Consider the following 24,976-nt stretch of genomic DNA (forward strand, 5'->3'; position numbering starts at 1 on the left):
TTGGGGTCTTCTTTTGTTCTGGGCTTCCATCTTGTTCCACCTTGTGGCAGGTGGCAGTCCTGTCGCGACAGTCTTCAATAAAGACCAAGCCTACTGGCTGCTGTTTTGCTCTGGTATTCCTGGCTGGTGTCCTTGTTTTTTTGTCCAAGGGAGCCCTCGGATTTCTCCGTTAACACCCCACAAAGGAAACAAAGACTTTGGTGCAGTGAATAGCAACTTTTATTATTCGTAAATAGCTTTTATTCCCCCCCACCAAAAAATATACATAACTATTAGTGCTTTGAACATTTGACAGAACCAAACTGCAAACGGACACAGGAGAAACCCAGACACTGAAATGTGTGGTGCAAGAAGCGAACCTAGGCGAGGTCTTGCTTGTGCTGTGGATAGTGAGGGGCTCCAGACACCCCCATTTCCCAGCCGAGGACTGCAGGGCCCTGAAGGGCACCCCCCCTCCGGGCAGTGGCTAGCAGCTTCACTGACCCCTTGGCTGCTGCACTCTCACCGACGAGATATTTTGGTGCTTAGGTACAGCGCACTTCCCTGCAAATCCAGAGGTGATGTGTGCATGGATTTATTCCGGGCTGTTTTCTTTTTAAAAGAGGCGCAATCTGTGAACATGACAGTGTACCCAAGTACAAAAATACCTGACTCTCATTTGAAATGGCCTTTGACTAATGAGCCAGGCCTGACAGGCCAGGCCAAAGCCCCTCAGAAAAGGCAGAACTAAACACAAACAGCTCATTCCACGATTCTTTGCACATTGCACAAACCGCACTGCATCCCACAAGGCAGAAATAATGCCCACCCCCGGGTGTTAAAGCATATTGGGGAGGGAGTCTTTCCCCACTCTGACTAATCTGCTGAAGAGTCACCCACAGAGAATCACGTAAACCACATTTATTACGCAGGCTAACGAAACGGGGCAGTATTCAGACTTTTTGCATTCGTGCAAGGATGTTTCCTCTCCCCTGCCCCAATGCTCTGTGCGCCATCCCCAAAACTGTGCCAGAGATTTAGGGGGCGTGTGCGGAAGGGGGGGGGAGAGAGGGGAATGTTCCATCATGCGGGAAGAAGTTGTTCCCGTGGAATACAACCCAGAGAGACTTAAAGTAAAACATTTAGCCTTGGCTACAGGGTACCTCCGATTGGCATCTGAGCAGCTGGAAGTCTAAATGTCTTGCTTTGCAGCGTTCTCACATTCTGCTTTGTCAGTTGGTGCAATGTGTGTTTATGGAATCCTGGAACTAGATGCAACCTGCAGTTCTGCCTCCAGAATGTGAGAACGGCCCCAAGAGAACTTTTGAGCTACTACAATGAACAGGAGCAGAAGCAGAACGGGAGTGTGCGCCCTGGTGAATGCTCACCTCCTAGGGATGCACAGCCGGACCACAAGCGATGCTCACAAACCCCACTTCCATCTTTGATAAGCAGCCTCCCACTTGAGATCTCTGCATTGCACTAGATGACTCTACAATTCTGGGATTCTAGGAGTAGTGTCAACCGGTAGGGCACAGGGCAGGGAGCTGAACAGTAGGTGGCGCCAGAGCAAACTCATCCTCACATCTTCCCCATCTTCCTTCCTGAGTTCAAAGCTGAGACTATGGAGGGGGAAGGAAGTTGGCTGGCAGTGCAACCCCCTGGAATAGTTGTAATAAAGGAAGCAAGCAGCGGAGGCTGGCAGAGTGTAGTCTGAGGTTGGCGGGCAACGTTCCCTGTGCCCAAAGGAACCAGCTGCCACTGTGGTCTCCATAATGTTGCTGCGTCTGAGTGTGCAGAGTCCCCACAGTCAGCCCCCTCACCCCTTTGGACTGTTTTAATGACAGTAATGTTATCGATCCATAGGGAGGGGAGATTTATTTTTCTTTAATTTTGTATGCTGCTTGGGGAATTTCTGGGGCGGGGGTGGTGGAATGGTCAATAAATAACTTTGGAAAGGAAATAAACAGTCAAAAAAGAAGGAGAGAGGCTGTATATTTGCGTTGTTAGCTGTGAAGTGCAATCGGTTGTGGTTTGGTCACATAATTGTGCTTTCAAGTTGCAGAGAGGGAAAGTTCGGAAACGGCCAAGAAAAAAAGATTGCTGCGATTTTAGTATTGTGGCACTTGGGAGAGCTTGCATCTACTGCTTCTCACCTGTTTTTATTTTAAGCGTTTGCTCAAGGGCCGGGCCTTAGTGGCTAGCAACCTCACAAAAGCTACCTTTCACTTGCTAAAACACAAGCACTGCATTTCTGCCAATCAGCCTTGCCAAGCTACTGCTCTAGGGCAGGGTGTTATTAGGGGCAACCTGGGGGTGTCTCTGACACGGTTCCTTCTCAGCACTCCTCTATAGCACCTCTGCACATGCAGATTGCAGCTTTTAAACTATTGCTTCCGAGTTGTCCACGCTCAGGCTGGGCAACCATCTGGCGGGGTGACTGAAAAATTTCACGCCAAATGGGCAAAGGGCGCGAGGAGAGTCCTGCTGCGATTCCCACACCGCAGGGACCACATGACCCTTCCAACTCTCTTATGATTCTAGGGATCAGGCCAAAGGCTTGTCTAGCCAGCACCTCGGTCTCACAGCGGCCAAGAAGATGCCCCGATGAGAAAGCAGCCCCCAAGCAACTGGCGTTCAGAGCAGAGCTTAAGCATGGCCTTATCCTTCATGCGTTTGCCTGGTCCCCTTTCAAAGCCAAGCTGGTGGCCAGCCATCGCTGGCTCCTGTGGCAAGGAGTTCCACAGTCTTAACTGCGTGCATAGTGGTTTACACTTCTATAAACCCAAAAAGCACAAACCCACCACTGTAACCTGCAAAAACAACAGACATATCGGGGACACCTGCCCCCTTTGAACTCAGTGGGACGCTTCCACGGACTAGACTTCTTTGCATGAAAAGCTTGTGCCAGAATAAATTGGGCAGTTTTCAAAAGCGTCCTATGACCCTTTATTGGGAAGCTAGGAAGTCTGCCTCCTACGGAGCCAGACCGTTGGTTCATTGAGCTCAGTGCTGCCTACACGGGCAGGCAGCAGCCCTGCTGGATTTATGGTAGAAACCTGAAGATGCCATTGGGAACTGAACCGGGGACCTTCTGCGTACACTGAGCTACAGCTGCTCTGTTGCCAGGCGACTTTAAAACGGCTGCCATCCCAGAAATCAGCCAGAGTCCCAAGGCCGTGATCCCGGTGAGATCAGCCACAAAACCTCCAAGTGTCTGGGAGAGATGGAAACCCACCTTTACACCAACCAGCAATCTGAAACGAGCCCCCCAGGAGCTCGTTTCACCAGAATAAATAAGGTCAAGCTGAAAGCTGACATCTGTAACCTGGAGGTTTGCGGCTTCCTTCCCCGCAGGGCTCTGTGCCTTGGAGAAGCAGTAATTCGGCAGGTGCAGCCGCTCCCCATTGTTGCGGGAAGGCTTGACCTGCTGGATTCCGGCCTGCCGTGGAAGCGTCAAAATGCAGAGGGGGCCCTTGCCAGAAAGAACAGTGGGGAAAGTTTGTATCCGCTGGGCACTGGAGGGTGTCTCCCCTTTTCCACAAGCGCCCTGGTGCAGCTGGGAAATCACCTGCAATTTCCAGGGTGCCAGCAAAAACAACACGAAAACCGAGGTGTTGTTTGGGGAGGCAGGACAACGTAGCAGGCAGCTACACCCCCCAAATACACGAAGACCGATTTGAGTAAGCCGAGCTGGAGGATGCCTAGCAAAGCGAAATGCGGAGGGGAGGGTGCGGCAGCGGAAAAAGCAGCTCTTGTGATTGACGGCAGAAGCAAATATCACCCGGAGTCGACATCAGGTGTGGGCAGGTAACCAGGCTGGTGGAATCCATTTCTGATTATATTTGCTAGCTATGGTTTGTTAGAGCAGAGACAAACTGGTGGCTCGGGTGGGCGGGGCCAAGTGCAAAATGGTGGCTCGGGAGGGCGGGGCTAGATGAAGAATGGCGACTGGGACTGGGCGGGGCCTACAGCCTACCCTACCCCACTGGGCTTACCTGCACATCAGGGATGCTAATGGCCTCCTTGCGACGAAAGAAGCCTTTCTGCTGCTAACTCTTTTGTTAAGACGATTTAGTGATAAGGGACGGCCGCCGGCCTCCCGCAAACGGCCCAGAGATTTTCGGGGGGATCCCGATTTTGCTTCTGACCCCCCCGCCCCCCCCACAAAGCAGGTCCCCCTTTGGCCCTCCCTCTCCGGTGGGGAATCGCAGCGGCGTCTTAGCTGAGCGTCTGGGCTGGGTCTGCGGAAGAGGGGGCTCAGAACCAACAGGGCATCCACATGAACGAGCCCAGTGCGGCCCCCGAGGCGGCCCCCGCCAGCAGGCCCAAGGCCATCTGGTCTCCGGAGACGCGGTACGGATCCTCGCGGAAAATGACGTGGGTCGCTGCGGAGAGAGGGTAAGGAACAGATGCAGTAAGTGATGTACACAAGAAACACGGCCAGTGACAGATTTACATATAAGCTAAACCATGGGTAGGCAAACTATTATTTTTTTTAAAAAAATAATATTTATTACTTTTTCCAACAATTTAAACACTACAAAAAGAAAAACAACAACAACAATACAGTACCAAAACACTACATAACACTTAACACATTAAACTAACAAAACAAAATAAAAAACACATCAAACAACATCGAACAACATCAAATCAACATCAAACAATTTCAATATCTTATCTTTCCTTCACTTATTTCAATGACCTCCTCGCACCTCCCTTTTTGTATTCCACTTCTATTAATTGTTTCAGCAATTCCTTTCCATCTTCCACTGTTTTCTATAATTATCTTAACACATTCTGACCTTATTTTTTCCTTTAATGCTCTATTAATTTTATACCTAATTCCTTATAACATTTCTACTAAAGCCATATAACTTCATTCCAACATTTTTCTAACATTCATTAATTTTACAATATTTCTGTAGATAGTCTTTAAACTTTTTCCAGTCTTCTTCCAACGACTCTTCTCCCTGGTCTCGGATTCTGCCAGTCATTTCCGCCAGTTCCATATAGTCCATCAACTTCATCTGCCATTCTTCCCGGGTGGGTAAATCTTGTGTCTTCCACATGGGTAGGCAAATTAAGGCCCGGGGGCTGGATCTGGCCCAATTGCCTTTTAAATCCAGCCCATGGACTGTCCGGGAAAGACCTACACTGGCTCCCAGTACGTTTCCGAGCACAATTCAAAGTGTTGGTGCTGACCTTGAAAGCCCTAAATGGCCTCAGTCCTGTATACCTGAAGGAGCGTCTCCACCCCCATCGTTCAGCCCAGACACTGAGGTCCAGCTCCGGGGGCCTTCTGGCGGTTCCCTCACTGCAAGAAGCTAAGTTACAGGAAACCAGGCAGAGGGCCTTCTCGGTGGTGGCGCCCGCCCTGTGGAACGCCCTCCCACCAGAAGACATCTGAAGGCAGCCCTCTTTAGGGAAGCTTTTAATGTTTAATAGGTAATTGTATTTTAGTGTTTTGTTGGAAGCTGCCCAGAGTGGCTGGGTATAAATCATAAATTATTATTATTATTATTATTATTATTATTATTATTATTATTATTAATTATTAGTGTGTTTTTACATGAGTAGAATGCGTCCTTTTATTAAAAATGCATCTCTGGGTTATTTGTGGGGCATAGGAATTTGTTCATTTCCCCCCCGAAAATATAGTCCAGCCCCCCACAAGGTCTCAGGGACAATAGACCGGCCCCCTGCTGAAAAAGTCTGCTGACCCTTGAGCTAAATAAGCTGTAGCTTAGGGCCCCACTCTCTTGAGGGCCCCCCAAAAATGTAAACGAAAAAACCCCCACTAAGTGTACATTTCCAAAATATAAGATAAAAAACAAATAAAATAAAACCTACATGCAGCAATCAGAAGGCCTTTCAATGTTTTGTGAAATTTTGGTTGGTAGTGCCTGACGTTTGAACAATGCAGTCTCTTCTGCTTTTTGTGCAATACAGAGAAATTCGCACTCGGCGCCACCAGAGGTCACCCTACACTTCAGGATGTTCCTAAGCCAGCAATGGTTACATCAGGGCTGCCCAAACTTTCCCCCCCAACATCAGGGTCTTTTCCAGGGAGTCTTCTCTTCTCATGAGGTGGCCAATGTATTGGAGTTTCAGCTTCAGGATCTGTCCTTCCAGTGAGCACTTAGGGCTGATTTCCTTCAGAATGGATAGGCTTGATCTTCTTGCAGTCCATGGGACTCTCAAGAGTCTCCTCCAGCACCAGAATTCAAAAGCATCCATTCTTTGGCGATCAGCCTTCTTTATGGTCCAGCTCTCACTTCCATCCATCACTACTGGGAAAACCAGAGCTTTAACTATACGGACCTTCGTTGGCAAGGTGATGTCTCTGCTTTTTAAGATGCTGACTAGGTTTGTCATTGCTTTTCTCCCAAGAAGCAGGCGTCTTTTAATTTCGTGACTGCTGTCACCATCTGCAGTGATCGTGGAGCTCAAGAAAGTAAAATCTCTCACTGCCTCCATTTCTTCCCCTTCTATTTGATTTGATAAATTTACTCGAATTGTTTTTGTATCTCTTGTCTTCTTGGTCCCAGATCCTCCCTGTCAATTTGGCAAGTTCTGCAAAATCTGTCATCTTCACCTGGCTATCTTTTTAGTTCTGGGTGTTCTGTATCTCGCAGTACATTGCATGGTGAAACTACGGAACTCCCTTCCACAAGAGGCAGTGATGGCTAATAACTTGCATTAGACGAATGCGCAGAGGGGAGGGCAATTGAGGCTATGGTCCACCTCCACTGTCAGAGGCAGCAGACGTGCAGGGAGAATTTGGACCCAGCCTGGGAAGGGGTAAGTAAGCTGGTCTGGCTTTTGAGGACAAGGATGTTTAAGCTCAAATGAAAAGTTGATGTGAAAGGAGATCGCTCAGTCAGTAAGAGCGTGAGACTCTCAATTTCAGGGTTGCGGGTTCAAGCCCCACATTGGGTAAAAGATTTCTGCATTGCAGGGGTTAACAATAGATGGTCCTTTTGGTTCCCTTCCAACTCTACAATTTAATGATTCTATTATTTATACCCCCCCCCCAATAAGGACTCGGTAGCTTACAGATAAAAATACGAACAGCTGAAAACATGGGGGGGGGGGGAGAATAAATAAAAACCAATTAGATAGACAGACAGACAGACAGACAGACAGATAGATATAGATGATACATAGATAAAGCAGTTTTAATTCTATATCTATCTATCTATCATCTATCTATCTTTCTATCATCTATCTATCATCTATCTATCTATCTATCTATCTATCATCTATCTATCTATCTATCTATCTATCATAATCAATAAGAAACAATTAGAGATAGATGGATTGACCGATGATAAGAAGAAGAAGAAGAGGAGTTTGGATTTGATATCCCGCCTTTCACTCCCTTTAAGGAGTCTCAAAGCGGCTAACATTCTCCTTTCCCTTCCTCCCCCACAACAAACACTCTGTGAGGTGAGTGGGGCTGAGAGACTTCAGAGAAGTGTGACTGGCCCAAGGTCACCCAGCAGCTGCATGTGGAGGAGCGGAGACGCGAACCCGGTTCCCCAGATTACGAGACTACCGCTCTTAACCACTACACCACACTGGCTCTCATAGATCGATAGATGGATGATAGTGCAGTTTTAATTATAATTATCATCTATCTCTAATTGTTTCTTATTGATTATGATAGATAGAGAGATATAGATGATACATAGATGATAGATAGATGGTGCAGTTTTAATTCTATATCATCTATCTGTATCTGTCTATCATCTATCTATATCTATCATCTATCTATCTATCTATCTATCTATCTATCTATCTATCATCTATCTATCTATCATCTATATCTATCATAATCAATAAGAAACAATTAGAGATAGATATAATTAAAACTATCATCTATCTATCTATCTATCTATCTATCTATCTATCTATCTATCATCTATCAATCCATCTATCTCTAATTGTTTCTTATTGGTTATGATAGATAGATAGATGATCTATTTATTTTTCTATCATCTATCTATCTATCTATCTATCTATCTATCTATCTATCTATCTATCTATCTCTAATGCAAATAATCACAATAACAGCGTGGCACAAGCCCTTTCATAAAAGCAGTCAGTTCCTTAAACCCTGTTTCAACAAGAAAAGTCTTAATCTGCCGGCCGACAGACAGCAAGCAGGGATAAAGTCTGGCTTCTCCTCAAAGCCCAGAACCCCGGGAGTCTTGAACCTTTGGGAGACTGGGCTGGTGTGCAACAACAGCCTCGAAGCGTCGCATCTGCGACACCCATCGCTGCATCCCGTCTGACCAGCTCCAATGTTTGGCCCTCTGCTGCAGCGCCCAAAACGTCACAAAGAAGCCCATCGCCACCCAGCCTTGCGGGGAGGCCCTGAAAAGAGCCCCCGGCTGAGCAAACCTGAACTGGCCCAGGGGGGAGGTGAAAAGGGACGTTGATGGATGAACACATACCTCCATACTGGTTGCCGTAGTAATCGGAGCTGACGTACATCGCCTGGTGGGAGTCGAGGGGAACCGTCTGGTAATAGTCGTCGTACGGGTCGTACAGGTGCACCTGGAGAAAGCGAGAAACGAGAACGTTGACAGCCAGAGCCGAAAAACCTGAGCCTGAAGCCAGGGTGGGGCCAGGAGGCAGCTCCCCATAGCAACCGCCCTCTGCACCCAGATTGGCTTTGGAGGCTCCCCCCCCGGGTGCCCGTGGCATTTTGAGGTGCCCTGGGTGGCAGCCGGAAACTGGGCCTTCATGGTGGTGGCCCCTCATCTGTCGAATTCCCTGCTCTGGGAGGCCTGCCTGGTCCCTCTCTTGCGTATGCCAGCAGAAACCCATTTTCATTCTGGTTTTTTAAACTGGCTGGGTCTGCTGCTCGCTTCCCTGCTGTTTATGTGCTGTGTTTTCTTTGCTAAGTTGTTGATGGAGCAGCTATGGGGGGGAAAGAACATGGATTTGAAGGGAAGACCTCCTGCAAGATGTGAACACAGCTGGACAGCTGGGAAGGAGAGATTCTCACCCAGACCCCAAAGGAGAGAGAGGCAGCAGTCTGTTGACGGAGGGGAGCATTGCAGAAGACCTTCCCCATCCAGACCCTGAACAGCTCGCCAAGTCTTTGGATCCCAAAGGCCGGAGACTTTCGAGTTCAGTCCGGAGCACTTGAGGCCCTCCTGTGGCGCCAAAGCCATTGATCGCCAGCCTGATTGCGCTTATTGATCTGTGTGGCTGGCCAGGCCGGGAAATTGGGGGAAGGCTCGGCTAAAAATAGAGCTGCCACAGCAGGAGAGGAATAGAGCAAAGCCACTTGGAGCAGGCAGATGTGGCAACCAGGTGACTGGCGAATCAGTTTAATGTGCGAATTACTTTTCCCTGCCACTTGCCCCTTCAGGCGGCATGGGAACAGCGCCGGATTCACGTATAAGCTAAACAAGCTATAGCTTAGGGCCCCACTCTCTTGGGGCCCCAAAAAAATTTAAAGGAAAAACAACAACTGGATGTACATTTCCAAAATACAAAAGATAAAAAACAAATAAAATAAAACCTACGTGCAGCAGCAGTGTTTTGTGTTGTGTAGGCTCCTGTGATGTAAGTCATGGGCCCCGCCTGCTAGCCTGCTCCCTAAAATATCACTGGTTTGCTCATTTCTATATATAGGGTGCCTACATTCTGCTATTTATCATTATTAGTCGTTTGCAGGATGTATTTACACCTATTATTATTTCACGTTATAGCAAGTTTCTAGAGGCTAGATTATGAGTCTTTGTAAATTGTTTTCCTAAAGGAACTTTTGTTATTGCCAAATGCCAATGTGTTTGCATTATTAAGTTTGTTATGAATAAAAAAGTTTGTTATGAATAAAAAATTTTTTTAGGTTAGAGCTTAATAATAATTTAACTAGTAATATAATTCTTCTTAATTGTATTTCACGATTGATATACTCGTGGACGCAGGTGGCACTGTGGTCTAAACCACAGAGCCTAGGGCTTGCCGATCGGAAGATCGACGTTTCGAATCCCCGCAATGGGGTGAGCTCCCGTCGCTCGGTCCCAGCTCCTGCCCACCTAGCAGTTCAAAAGCACGCCAGTGCGAGTAGATAAATAGGTACCGCTCCAGCGGGAAGGTAAATGGCGTTTCCGTGCGCTGCTCTGGTTCGCCAGAAGTCGCTTAGTCATGCTGGCCACATGACCCAGAAAAACTCTCTGCGGACAAATGTCGGCTCCTTCGGCCAGTAAAGCGAGATGAGCGCCGCAACCCCACAGTCGTCTGCGACTGGACTTAACTGTCAGGGGTCCTTTACCTTTTTTTATTGATATACAGTGGTGCCTCGGGTTAAGTACTTAATTCATTCCGGAGGTCCGTACTTAACCTGAAACTGTTCTTAACCTGAAGCACCACTTTAGCTAATGGGGCCTCCTGCTGCTGCTGCGCCGCCAGAGCACGATTTCTGTTCTCATCCTGAAGCAAAGTTCTTAACCCAAGGTACTATTTCTGGGTTAGCAGAGTCTGTAACCTGAAGCGTATGTAACCCAAGGTACCACTGTACTTCTTCTTAATTGTATTTCAGTTCCACAACTACTTTGATAAAATACATATTTTGTTATGTGCAAATGGCTTTAGATACCTATTAGGTCCATAAATTGCCATAGAGCATATATTCAACACAATGGCCCATCTGGTCCAGCATTCTGTTCTTTTTCATTCTCCCTTATTTTCAGGGGAGCAATGAGGACTAGAAACCTGAAGAATCTGCAGAGCTCTTGCCCATAAGGAGCACTTCAAGGGGCAGGAAACCGGACAAGGAATGCAAGGCAGCCTCACCTGAGTCGCTTTGGCCTCCAGAATCGCTATCTTCCAAGCTCTGTCAAGAAAAGGAGAGAAGTAGCAAATAAAGCAAAGTGTTGCCAGCAGAGACAGACAATTTAAAAAGTCTTTCCCCCTTTTCCCCAAGTTCCCCTCCCACCCAACTGCTGTGGAAAGAAAATATGGGAAACATGAATAACACTTAAAGGTAAAGGTAAAGGTACCCCTGCCCGTACGGGCCAGTCTTGCCAGACTCTGGGGTTGTGCGCCCATCTCACTCTATAGGCCGGGAGCCAGCGCTGTCCGCAGACACTTCCGGGTCACGTGGCCAGCGTGACATCGCTGCTCTGGCGAGCCAGAGCCGCACACGGAAACGCCGTTTACCTTCCCGCTAGTAAGCAGTCCCTATTTATCTACTTGCACTTAGGGGTGCTTTCGAACTGCTAGGTTGGCAGGCGCTGGGACCGAGCGACAGGAGCGCACCCCGCCGCAGGGATTCGAACCGCCGACCTTTCAATCGGCAAGCCCTAGGTGCTGAGGCTTTTACCCACAGTGCCACCCGCGTCCCTGGCGGGTGACACTTGCAGCTCTATTATTGGATTTTGATTGTGTTTAAATTAGGAGTCCCTTTTGTAGTTATTTACCGAATTATTCGCCCTATAGGACGCAATTTCCCCCCTTCAAAAATGAAGGGGAAATGTGTGTGCGTCCTATGGGGCGAATGCAGGCTTTCGATGAAGCCTGGAGAGCGAGAGGCATCGGTGCGCACCGACCCCTCTCGCTCTCCAGGCTTCAGGAAGCTCTGCGCAAGCCTGCGGAGCCCGGCGTGAAGTTGCACAGCTCTCCCACGGCTTGCGGAGAGCTGCCTGCAGGCTTCGGGCTTCGCACAGCTCTCAGCAAGCCGTGGGAGAGCTGCGCGACTTCAGGCAGATATCCGCAAGCCTGGGGAGACCGGCACGACTTGTTCTGGGGGCTGGGGAAGCTCGGGCTTCCCCCGCCCCGTGCCTGGGGGGGAAATAAATTTTTTTCTTTATTCCCCCCCCCCCCAAAAAAAATAGGTGCGCCCTTTGGGCCGGTGCGCCCTATGGGGCGAAAAATATGGTATTTCATTTTTTAATAAATTTTATTTTCACATTTTGCAGAACACATCAGACATTCTTTTTACACATTTAATTTTGTTATCAACTTCCCTCCTTCGGCAGTTACATAAGCTGTCTCTTCTTTTTCCTGCACCTCCAACATCAAAACCTAACTATAATTCATCTCTTGTAGTCACCATTTCAACATGGCCCTTTGCACGTGTTTACAGCGGTCCTGCTAACGTTTTAAGATGTTTGCAATAGTTCTTTAAACAATCAGTAACCAAACCCCCACTCTTGCTTTTTTAAAAAAAATCTTCTTGATTTCTTAATCTTCCGGTAAGTTTTGCCATTTCTGTGAAACTTTTGCTGCCGGTCCTTTTTATTTGGTGCAGATTCTTCTTTCCACTTTTTGGGCAATCACCATTTGAGCTGCTGTGGTGTAGCTATTTATTTTGTGTGTGTCTTTGTGTGTGTACACATATAGTACAGACACACAAACGCGTGATCTTCGTCCCTATTGAAGGAGGCCATCTGGGCAGAGAGAGAGAGAGCCTGGCTACAGTTACCTGTGCTCAGGTAACTTCAAAACCAGTTGTTGCACTCCAGCAACCATCAGCCTCAGCTAGCAAGACTGAGGTGAGGGATGATGGGAGTTGTAGTTCAGCAACGCTCAGTAGTCCACAGGCCCCCTCCCTTTGATAATACTGTGTATCCCAGGAATGGGATACAAATGGGATGCCCTGAAGATGTTGTGGGATCACAACTCCCATCATCCCTCACCACTGGACCTGCTGGCTGGGCCACATGGGATTCGTAGTCCACCAACAAAATCTGGAGGGTGGTTACCCCTGGCAACAGCCCAGCCTGTGTTGTACTCTGGGAAAGAAAAATGCAAATTCTGCAGCCATAATAATAATAATAATAATAACAATTACTATTATTATTTATTATTTATACCCCACCCATCTGGCTGGGCTTCCCCAGCCACTCTGGGCAGCTCCCAACAGAATATTAAAAACACGATAAAACATCAAACATTAAAAACTTCCCTAAACAGGGCTGCCTTCAGATGTCTTCTAAAAGTCAGATAGTTGTTTATTTCCTTGACATCTGATGGGAGGGCATTCCACAGGGCAGGCACCACCACCAAGAAGGCCCTCTGCCTGGTTCCCTGTAACTTTGGTTCTCACAGTCAGGGAACCGCCAGAAGGCCCTCGGAGCTGGACCTCAGTGTCCAGGCTGGACGATGGGGGAGGAGACGCTCCTTCAGGTCTACAGGACCGAGGCCGTTTAGGGCTTTAAAGGTCAGCACCAACACTTTGAATTGTGCTTGGAAACATACTGGGAGCCAATGTAGGTCTTTCAAGACCTGTGTTATGTGGTCTCGGCGGCCACTCCAAGTCATCAGTCTAGCTGCCGCAATCTGGATTAGTTGTAGTTTCCGAGTCACCTTCAAAGGTAGCCCCATGTAGAGCGCATTGCAGTAGTCCATGCTGTGTGACTATATGCATGCTTGTGGCATGCAGTTATACAGCACAGCGGTACCTCTGGTTAAGAACTTAATTCATTCCGGAGGTCCGTTCTTAACCTGAAACTGTTCTTAACCTGAAGCATCACTTTAGCTAATGGGGCTTCCCGCTGCCGCCACACGATTTCTGTTCTCATCCTGAAGCAAAGTTCTTAACTTGAGGTACTATTTCTGGGTTAGCAGAGTCTGTAACCTGAAGCGTATGTAACCTGAAGCGTATGTAACCCGAGGTACCACTGTACCCTCTTGCCACGACTCTCAGACCTGCTCATCTGCCTCCTCTCGCTTCTGCATTTCCTCCTAAGCCTATTGTGGCTTCTGTAAAGGACTAGCTTTCACGAGAAAACAAACACAAACAGATGTTTCCAGGATGCTGGAACCCGATCTCAGCCTCCAAATTCTGAGCTTGCCTGGTGCAATGATTATGAATGCACACGCAGCCGCAAGCCACAGCGTCTCATGCTTGTATGCCTGTGAAACATGGACCACTTATAAACACCATCTCCAAACCTCAAAAGATTCCATCAACGGTGTCTCTGAAATTTTACACATCACTTGGGAAGACAGGCAAACTAATTCCAATGTACTGGAAGAAGCAAAGATCACCAGTGTTGAAGCAATGATTCTTAAACATCAACTTTGTTGGACTGGTCATGTTGTGCAGATGCCTGATGATCGTCTTCCAAAGCAACTACTCTATTCCGAACTTAAAAATGGAAAGCGTAATGCTGGTGGTCAAAAGAGGTTTAAAGACTCTCTCAAGGCAAATCTTTAAAAATGTAGTATAAACACCGACAACTGGGAAACACTGGACTGTGAGCGCTCCAGTTGGAGAACAGCCTTTAGCAAAGGTGTCATGGGCTTTGAAGACACTCAAACTCAGGACGAAAGGGAGAAACGTGCAAAGAGGAAGGCACGCTTGGCAAATCCACACCGTGATCAACTCCCGCCGGGAAACCAATGTCCCCACTGTGGAAGGACATGTAGACCCAGAACTGGCCTTCCAGTCACTTACGGACTCATTGTTAAGACCGTGTTTATGGAAGACAATCTTACTTGCTACGAATGATCGCCAAAGAAGCTTCTCATAAGAAGTTTCTGCCTGTAACTTCTGCAGAACCGCAGATCACAATGAGCGCATTTTTCGCAAAGGCAAATTGCGACCTTCACCCACCCGGGTGACTCTGTCCCATGCTCTGCCTGGAATGTGCAGGTCCAGCAGCTGCACCCACGACTTTCAGGGTCCTCTGGGCTTCTCCATTTCCCCCTCTGCTGGGAGGAAGGTGCACACAGAGAAATTCCAGGCAGAAATTTAGAGTCCCTCCCACATGGCTGCATGGGCTCTGCAGATCTGGGAGACACAAAAGGAGGCCTGTTTTCCTTCCGCTTGCCCAGCTTGGAGCAGAAAAGCAGCCGTTCGGCCCAGCGGCAAGAACTAGAGTAGCCTCCATAGCTGTTTTTGCAAAGGTGCTGCCTTCTTGGTGGTGGCGCCTGCCCTGTGGAACGCCCTCTGATCAGATGTCAAGGAAATAAACAAACATTTGACTTTTATAAGACATCTGAAGGCAGCCCTGTTTAGGGAAGAGCCAGTGTGGTGTAGTGGTTAAGAGCGGTAGTCACGTAATCTGGGGAACCGGGTTCGCGTCTCCGCTCCTCCACATGCAGCTGCTGGGTGACCTTGGGCCAGTCACACTTCTCTGAAGTCTCTCAGCCCCACTCACCTCACAGAGTGTTTGTTGTGGGGGAGGAAGGGAAAGGAGATTGTTAGCCGCTTTGAGACTCCTGAAGGGGAGTGAAAGGCGGGATACCAAATCCAAACTCTTCTTCTTCTTTAATGTTTGATGTTTTATCGTGTTTTTAATGTTCTGTTGGGAGTCGCCCAGAGTGGCTGGGGAAACCCAGCCAAATGATCAGGGTGTTTTTGTTTAGTCGTTTAGTCGTGTCTGACTCTTCGTGACCCCCTGGACCAGAGCACGCCAGGCACTCCTGTCTTCCACTGCCTCCTGCAGTTTGGTCAAACTCATGCTGGTAGCTTCGAGAACACTGTGCAACCATCTCATCCTCTGTCATCCCCTTCTCCTTGTGCCCTCCGTCTTTCCCAACATCAGGGTCTTTTCCGGTGAGTCTTCTCTTCTCATGAGGTGGCCAAAGTCTTGGAGCCTCAGCTTCAGGATCTGTCCTTCCAGTGAGCACTCAGGGCTGATTTCCTTCAGAATGGAGAGGTTTGATCTTCTTGCAGTCCATGGACTCTCAAGAGTCTCCTCCAGCACCAGAATTCAAAAGCATCCATTCTTCGGCGATGAGCCTTCTTTATGGTCCAGCTCTCACTTCCATACATCACTACTGGGAAAACCATAGCTTTTACTATACGGACCTTTGTTGGCAAGGTGATGTCTCTGCTTTTTAAGATGCTGTCTAGGTTTGTCATTGCTTTTCTCCCAAGAAGCAGGCGTCTTTTAATTTCGTGACTGCTGTCACCATCTGCAGTCATCCTGGAGCCCAAGAAAGTAAAATCTCTCACTGCCTCCATTTCTTCCCCTTCTATTTGCCAGGAGGTGATGGGACCGGTGGCCATGATCTTAGCTTTTTTGATGTTGAGCTTCAGACCATATTTTGCACTCTCCTCTTTCACCCTCACTAAAAGGTTCTTTAATTCCTCCTCACTTTAGCGGGGTATAAATAAAAAACTATTATTATTACTATTATTATTATTGCAGTAGAATTGCCAGACATAGCTGGGATTTGGCCATCGGAAACAGCGTCTGGGTGAAAATCACTGTAACGTCCGGGAAAATCAGGATGTGGCAACCCATGTCAGTAGTATAGATTTTGGCGAATTTCCTTTTGCTGCATCTTCTCCTCCTCCTCCTCCTCCTCCTCCTCCTCCTCCTCCTCCTCCTCCTCCTCCTCCTCCTCCTCCTCCTTCTTCTTCTTCTTCTTCTTCTTCTTCTTCTTCTTCTCAGCAACTTTGGCCCAAAACTATTATTTTTTCTTCTAGATTTTGTGAAAGCTCAACAACTCTTCTGTGTGGATTTTCACTTTTTGAAAGATGGCACCCCCCCCCCCTTTGCGGGCTTCCCACTCCATACTCTACTGGCAGACTTCCCGGTTCTCTTAAGTTCTCGTGAGAGTCTTGCAGGACCTTGAAGACGCCGCTGAGCGATTGGATGGCCATCTGTCATGGATGTGTTAGTTGAGATTCCTGCATTGCAAGGGGCTAGACTAGAGAACCTCTGGGGTCCCTCCCAACGCTACAGTTCTATTATTCTCTAAAAAAATTCTCCAGTAGCCCACTTCTTCAGATACCCAGAAAAAACTTAGTTGGTCTCTAAGGTGCTACTGGACAATTTTTTTATTTTTCAATTTATTTCGACTGCGTCAGACCAATACGGCTACCTACCTGAATCTAGTTCTATGATTCTGTGCCACAGGACTTCACCCTGATGACTCCATCTGGCGACTACTCTAGAGGAATCACCAAGGGTGCAGCTACTGGCCAGGCATTTTTCTTTTCTTTCTTTTTTTTAATACATTTTATTGGTTTTTTTAAACATACCATTTCCAACAATCATATAAGTTAACTTCTTATCTTATACAATAATTTAGACTTCCGTCAACACCTCTGATGATCTCCCGTTCTTTATCACTTATTCTGCATTCCTTAATTTCTCTATTACTCTTAATTATCATTATTTACTTTTACTCTTGCTAGAAGCTCGGCCTTGCCCTCATCGGTTCCTGAAGGCTCCTATAGAAGGGTCCCATACGCACAGAGACTTTGCGCCTGCCCATTAGGGGAAATAGGACGCCTCGAACATATATTTTCTAGATGTCCTTTTTATGCTGATATTCGTAGAGACACCATTGATCCTTTGCTGAAGAGGCTGCCGATCTTTCAGACAAGTCTAAACTTAATTCTCTCCTCTTAGGCAAAGATCACAAGGCGACCTGGCTGGTAGCCAGATTCTGTGCCCAGATTTGTAGGCACAGATCATCCTCTAGAATAAAATAGCTTACTAGGGAAATGCTGAAGTCGCCCTTTGGGGTGCCTCAGGGTCAATTTTTATGGTAGCCCAAATCTCAGTTGTATGTGTGTATATATATCTCAATTTTAACTCATGAGCTATTGCTGCAATCTGCTCCGATTGTATATTTTATCTTTATGAATGCTGTTTTTATTGTGTTATGTTATGTGAGCTGGTCTTTGACTGTAATACAGTGGTGCCCCGCAAGACGAACGCCTCGCAAGACGGAAAACCCGCTAGACGAAAGGGTTTTCCGTTTTGGAGGCGCTTCGCAAAACGAATTTCCCTATGGGCTTGCTTCGCAAGACGACAGCCCATAGGGAAATCTCCGGGACAGCGGGGAAGCGCAGCGCGTCTTCCCCACTGTCCTCGGACCTCCTCCGAAGCCTGGCGGCGGGCGGAGAGACCTCCTCCCGCCACCGCCGGGCTTCGGAAGGCTCCTCCGAAGCCGGGCGGTGGGGCGGGAACACCTCCCCCCGCCGCCGGGATTCGGAACGATGCTCCGAAGCCGGGCGGCGGGGAGGGAACACCTTCTGAAGGCCGGCGGGGGGCAAAAGTCTTTGTTCCCCCCTGCCTGCCTTCCCGGGAGAGCGGAGAAAGGCAGCGCGTTTCTCCACTGTCCCGAACGGCTTTTGAAGGCAGGCGGGGGGGAGCAAAGACTTTCGCCCCCCGCCCGCCTTCAGAAGAGGTCCTGGACCTCTTCTGAAGGCTGGCGGGGGGCAAAAGTCTTTGTCCCCCCTGCCTGCCTTCCCAGGGGCTTTTAAATCGCCCCGGACAGCGGAGAAGCCCTCCGCTGTCCCAGGGTTTTTTAAAATGCTGGGGGTGGGAAGAAAAGCCCTTGTTCCCCCCTCCCCAGCCTTCAGAAGAGGTCGGGGGACAGACTGTCCCCGGACCTGGTCTGAAGGCGGTTTCCATAGGAACGCATTAATTGATTTTCAATGCATTCCTATGGGAAACCGTGCATCGCAAGACGAAGAGACTTGCGGAACGAATTAATTTCGTCTTGCGAGGCACCACTGTAAATAAATTATTATTATCATTAACTAATAATTCTCCTCATAGTCTTTCTTGCAAGATTTCAAATAATCATCCTTACAAAACTTCTTACAATCCTACTAGCGTAATCTGTTCATTACAATTACTTTTCAAATAGTTCGTATATTTACTCCAGTTCGTATATTTACTCCAGTCCCGCAGGTTTCGAATCCTTCCTGTTAATTTATCCAGTTCTGCATAGTCCATCCATTTCATCCGCCATTCTCCTTTCGTCAGTAATTCTTCTTGCTTCCATTTTTGTGCCAATAATATTCTTACTGCCTTCACTGGCCAGGGATTTTTTCTAATTGGATTTTGCAGGGGGAGCATCACTTCAGCAAATGACCCCGTTCCAGCTAAGCTGGGGTTGTTCTGGCCCTTCTCTGACCTTTGCGGCCCTTGACGTGCTCAAGTCATCTTTAATTATCTGCCCAAGCTGCTCTGCTAAGCAGCTGGGAAATAACCGGTGGCCTTCGGTCACGGCCCAGATGGACATGGCACTACTAACGTCTCTCCAGCCGCAGAGATGAATTGAACTTATTGAATTTACAACCCTGAATTCACAAAAGGAGCTCAAAGGTGGCAGACGTGGTTCTCTTATCTAATCCTCACAACAACCCTGTGAGACAGCTCAGGGCTGAGAAGGTAAGGGCTGGCCCAAGGTCACCCAGGGAGCTCCATGGGTTTCACAGAATTACAGAGTTGGAAGGGACCCCGGGGTCATCTAGTCCAACCCACTCCAATGCAGGAATCTCAAATAGATCATACATGACAGGTGTCCATCCAAGCTCTGCTTAAAAACCTCTAAGGAGAGCCCACAACCTCCTGAGGGGGTCCATTCTGCTGTTAAACAGTTCTTTCCATCAGAGAGCTCTTCCTGATATCTAGTCTGAATTGCCTTTCTTGTGACTTGAAGCCATGGGTTCGAGTCCGGCCCTCCAGAGCAGGAGAAAACAAGCTTGTTTGCTCTTCTGTGTGACAGCAATTTAGGCATTTGAAGATGGCTCTCCTATCTCCTCTCTGTCTCCTCTTTTCCAGGCAAAACAAATCCAGTTCTTTCAAGTGCTCCTAAGTTACCAGACCCTGGATCATCTTGGTTGCAGGCATTCCAGCTTGTCAACATCCTTCTTAAATTGTGGTGCCCAGAACTGGACACAGCATTCCACGTGTGGTCTGCCCGAGGCAGAATAGAGTGGGACTGTTACTTCCCTTGATCCGGACACTAGACTTCTTTTGATGCAGCCTAGAATAGCATTAGGGACGCGGGTGGCGCTGTGGTCTAAATCACAGGGCCTAGGGCTTGCCAATCAGAAGGTCGGCGGTTCGAATCCCCATGACGGAGTAAGCTCTGGTTGTTTGGTCCCTGCTCCTGCCAACCTAGCCGTTTGAAAGCATGTCAAAGTGCAAGTAGATAAATAGGTACCACTCCGGCAGGAAGTTAAACGGTGTTTCCGTGCGCTGCTCTGGTTCACCAGAAGCGGCTTAGTCATGCTGGCCACATGACCCGGAAGCTGTACGCCGGCTCCCTCGGCCAGTAAAGCAAGATGAGCGCCGCTACCCCAGAGTCGTCCACGACTAGACTTAACGGTCAGGGGTCCCTTTACCTATACCTAGAATAGCATTAGCCTTTTTTGCTGCTGCATCACACTGTTGATTCATGCTAAGCTTATGGTCCACCAAGACCCCTAGATCCCTTTCACATGTACAGTGGTACCTCGGGTTACAGATGCTTCAGGTTACAGACTCCGCTAACCCAGAAATAGTACCTCGGGTTAAAAACTTTGCTTCAGGACGAGAACAGAAATCGCGTGGCAGTGGGAAGCCCCATTAGCTAAAGTGGTGCTTCAGGTTAAGAACAGTTTCAGGTTAAGAACGGACCTCCAGAACGAATTAAGTACTTAACCCAAGGTACCACTGTACTGCTAGTAAGCCAGGTGTGCCCCATCCTATATTTTGACATCTGTTTCTTCCTGTCTAAGTGCAGAACCTTACATATGTCCCTACTGAAATTCATTTTGTTAGCTTGGGCCCAACTCCAACCTGTTTGAACCCTGGTCTCCACCAGCTCCTAGTCCGACCCTCTGTATAGACCATGGGTAGGCAAACTAAGGCCAGGGGGCCAGATCTGGCCCAATTGCCTTCTAAATCCGGCCTGCAGACGGTCCCGGAATCAGTGTGTTTTTCCCTGAGTAGAATGTGTTGTTTATTTAAAATGCATCTCTGGGTTATTTGTGGGCATAGGAATTCTTTCATTATTATTTTTTTCCAAAATATAGTCTGGCCCCCCACAAGGCCTGAGGGACAGGGGACCGGCCCCCTGCTGAAAAAGTTTGCTGACCCCTGCGTACACCACCCCACCTCTACCACTGCTGGACCCCACAGGCTTCACCTGGTCTTACATATACAGTGATCACAAGGATTACAGGAGATCCACCTAGCTGAGTATTGTCTACAATGACTGCCAACAGCTCTCCAGGGCCTCGAAAGTCTCCCCTGGAAATGCCAGGACTTGAACCCGGGACCCTCGGCATGCTTTAAGTCTGAACAGCTTGCATTTCCGCACACCTGGCTTCTGTACACTGCATGAATCTGCAGGGGAGCCTGGGAGAAACGCAGTCGCCCTCCAGTTTGTAAATACAGCAGCTGATGCGAGGAGGTGGAAATCTTTCAAGAGCTACCAGATCCCCGGAGGAAGCCGGTTTGTTTCCAAACAGTGCTCCCCAAAGCCTGGAGGCAGCCGCACCGGGATCAAGAGTAAACATCATTAACAAGGGCTGGTGGCAAACCTTTAGTCGGCTGGGTCTCAGAGACAGGAAGGAAGGAAGGCATAGCTGTCAACTTACAGATTTGAAAATAAGGGACTAGTAGCCTCGAAAATAAAGGATCAGCAGCCAAAATAAGGGATTTTAGTCAACCAGCTCCTGAGCCAAAGGCAGAAAGCCCAGCCAGCAGCCAAACGAAGCCTCAAGCGGTGGTTCCCACAGCGCAGCAACCCGGCAAAGGGGATGCAGCAAGGGAAACCACCGTCACCTCTCCGCTGGGAAGCGCTGAGCAAAGGCGAGTCCCCAGGAAACGCGGCCGATTTGATCAGCACAAGGCATGGAAGCTCCACCCCCCAGTCGTTCTTAGACTCCTTATTGGGTGAGCAACACAGCCAAGCAACACATTGGAGCCTCCCTCCTCCCTGGCCAGCAGGGAGGGAGGGAGAGGAGCTGCTTCCTTTGAAACCCGGGAAATTGAAGGGACATCATCAATAAGGGACAGCAGCAGGACACGGCGCTGGGATAAGGGACTGTCCCGCCAAATAAGGGACGGTTGACAGCTATGAAGGAAGGAAGTGATGTTCCAAAAGCTCAGGGGCAGAGAACTGGGGCATCTCTCCCCTCCCCACTGCCCTGGGTTCCAACTCCCAGCAGCCCCTGCAAAAAGCCCGGCCAATGGTCAGGAATCATGGGATTTGTATTCCCAGCTCCAACGCTACAGCCTCACTTTGTCCTGAGGAAGCCCCTTTCCGGCAGTTTTCTTAGGCTTCAGCGGCCGGCGATTGTTTGGCAGTACAGTGGACGCTCGGGTTGCGAAAGTGATCCGTGCGGGAGGCACGTTCGCAACCCGCAGCATCTGCAACCCACAACGCCGCATCTGCGCACGCTTGGGTTGCGATTCGGCGCTTCTGCACATGCGCAAAGCGCAATTTAGTGCTTTTGCACATGCGCGAGCGCCGAAACCCAGAAGTATCCCGTTCTGGTACTTCCAGGTTTCGGCGCATCCGTATCCCGAAAACACGCAACCTGAAGCGTCTGTAACCCGAGGTATGACTGTAGAGCCCTTTTGTTCCCATTTTACAGATCGTGGAACAAGAGTCACGGAACATTGTGGAGGAAAGAAGGCTGCAGACCCATTTCCCCCTTCTTAGCTTCCATATTCAACAGTATTAATTAATACGTCTTGGTCGTTGGCTCGTTTCCAGGTCCAATTCCAGGGGCTCCCATTGGTGTTTGAAGTCCTAATTGACCCAGGCTGCAAATATCTGAAAGGCCTCCTTCTCCTGTCATGGATTTTTCGCTGAGATTCCTTCATTGCAGGGGGTTGGACTAGATGACCCTAAGGTCCCTTCCTGTTCTACAATTCTATGATTCCTTCCCTACAGATCCTCTCAGGTGCTGGGATCAGCAGAGGGGGTCTTCTTGGTAGTTCCTGTGCCCTCAGAGGCTTGGGGGAGGATGTTAGAATTCCTGCTCTGTGATTGCAGTCATGGGATTGTTGTCTATCACATGATAGTATATGTTTTGACTCCACAGAGTGGGAAGTGATGGAGACAGGATGTTTGTGTTACTGTGTTCCGTGAAGTGAGACTATTGTCCTTTGTTTTTTCTCATTGCTGTCTGATGCTAGAGAGAGAGAGGGAGCCATGTTGCAGTGCTCCGTGTGTGTTTATATGTAAATAAAGTAGATTAGCCAAAATGCTGAGTTGCTGAGGTCTGTCACTTGCAAGTTGTGCAAACTCTGTGGGTCCCTAAGTGTGTCTGTTGGCATCAGTCGCTGTGATGTTCGGGCAGAAGAAAGCTTTTGAAGCTCCCGAATGAAAGACCAGGAGGGAGGGAACATGCCAGTCGGGCATGTGTCTCTGCCAGGGTCCTACTCGAGTGTGGGCTGAACTCCTGACTGTAGCCCAGGGGGACACGGCCTTCTCTGTGGCAGCCCCTAAACCGTGCAACTCCTCACAGAGATGCATCTGGCACCTTCAGTGTATTTTTTCAGAGGATGGTGAAGGTGCTTGAGGTGTGTGCTTTAAGGACTCACCTTATTTTCACGGCCGCAAGTTGTTTTAAATTATTTTTAATGCTGGAACCTACCCTGGACCCTTGGGGTGAAGGGGGGAACAATTCATAACAATAACAACTATATGAAACATGGAATATTTAATACTAACATATTAAACTGGGCAGCTATGGGCAAGTCTTGGCCTCAATTGTCCACCTGTAAAATGGGATTGTTATTGCAGCAACTTACACAGCGTCGTCCTCGCTTTCGGCACACAGCATCGTTTTGGAGCCGTCTCTTTGCACGATGCACATCAGACACTCGCGGGTTCTCCCTTCAGGAGGAGGGATGTCTGGAAAGCCAAAGGAGAGGCAGACAAAAAGGAGGCGGGAGAAATTAGTTGGGCGGGGAAATGTTTAAAATGCATAACTTTTTCATTAAAAAACCGAACCTTTTTTAAAAAAATGAATTCTAGATGCCGAAACCCCAAGAGAGCAGAAAAAAATATTTATGTATGCGACCACAGCTGCATGGCCCAGAGGTGGAAAGAAGATAAATATTCCTACACAGAGAAGAATGGCAGATGGATTTATGCTGAAATGGCTAAAATGACAGGAAGAATCAGAAATCAAGAAGACCAAAATTTCAATAAGGAATGGGAAAGATTTATAATTTATCTTAAAAAACCATTGTAAACTGTTAGCAGGACCAGAATAACACTTGTAGTTTAATGGTGAATTTTGGACATAATGGAGATGGAAAGATTTGGATTATTATAAAAGATGCAGGAGGAAATGATTCACAACAGGACCCACAAAGGGGAGGAGGGAAGTCCAGGAGATTCCTTGGAATCTAGTTTCTATGTTATATATTGGATATGTGATTGTAAAACTTTGATTTATTTTTTAAAATAAACGCTTTATTGGTTGAAAATTGCATAACATAACAAAGATGATCAATTGTTGTTAAGCACAAAATAAAAATAAAAGCATATAATCTTTCATTCCTTAACTGATACCTGCTTCGTACACTGTTTTGTGATTCAATTTAGCTTGACCTCCAATTCTCCCATTGTGTTCCCTGATTAAATTCCTTAAATTTGCCCTTGCCTAAAGTTTCTCCCTGTTGTCTGACTTACTTTCAGTTCTAGCAAATTTTCCTCTTTTACACAAAGTAAAACTTTGATTTGAAAAGCAAATAAACAAATTAGGAAAGAAAGTAGGTTCAGGCGTCAGAAATGAATATCTGCTCCCCTGCTTTGCATTCAGAAGGTCTGCGGAGTGAGCATGGATACCTCTTGGAAAAAGGTTTTCAAGCGATACAGCAGCTGTGCACCAAGACATAGTAGACTACTAGTGGAGAGGAGCTCAGTGGAACAGCAGCTGCGTGGCCTGCAGAAGGTTCCAGCTGCAAGCCCCAACTGGAGGAAGTTGGTAAAGGTAAAGGTAAAGGTAAAGGACCCCTGGACAGTGAAGTCCAGTCAAAGGCAACATTGAGGTTGTGGCGCTCATCTCGCTTTCAGGCCGAGGGAGCTGGTGTTTGTCCACAGGCAGCTTTCTGGGTCATGTGACCAGCAGGACTAAACTACTTCTGGCACAACAGGACACAGTGTCGGAAACCAGAGTGCATGGAAACGCCGTTTACCTTCCTGCCGCAGCGGTATCTATTTATCTACTTGCACTGTGTGCTTTCGAACTGCTAGGTTGGCAGGAGCTGGGACAGAGCAACGAGAGCTCACCCCCTCACAGGGATTCAAACTGCCG

General features: G+C 48.0%; 1 protein-coding gene across 3 annotated transcripts in view; it reads right to left on the reverse strand.

The window, feature by feature from the left end:
* Positions 1-203: 203 nt before the first annotated feature.
* PLEKHB1 (pleckstrin homology domain containing B1) overlaps positions 204-24,976 on the reverse strand; it is a 43,377-nt gene continuing 18,604 nt past the window's right edge. Inside the window, exons 3-6 of one of the 3 annotated variants that reach the window (XM_028725855.2) lie at positions 23,463-23,565; positions 10,801-10,840; positions 8,445-8,547; positions 204-4,367 (exon numbers count right to left, since the gene is read on the reverse strand). In XM_028725855.2, coding sequence (XP_028581688.1) covers positions 4,240-4,367; positions 8,445-8,547; positions 10,801-10,840; positions 23,463-23,565 — 374 coding nt within the window. In that variant the 3' untranslated portion in view covers positions 204-4,239. The remainder of the gene's footprint in view (positions 4,368-8,444; positions 8,548-10,800; positions 10,841-23,462; positions 23,566-24,976) is intronic. The other 2 variants (XM_028725858.2, XM_028725856.2) reach the window with 2 other exon arrangements.

Source organism: Podarcis muralis, chromosome 4 (assembly GCF_964188315.1).
Source record: "Podarcis muralis chromosome 4, rPodMur119.hap1.1, whole genome shotgun sequence".
Classification (NCBI taxonomy): Eukaryota; Metazoa; Chordata; class Lepidosauria; order Squamata; family Lacertidae; genus Podarcis; species Podarcis muralis.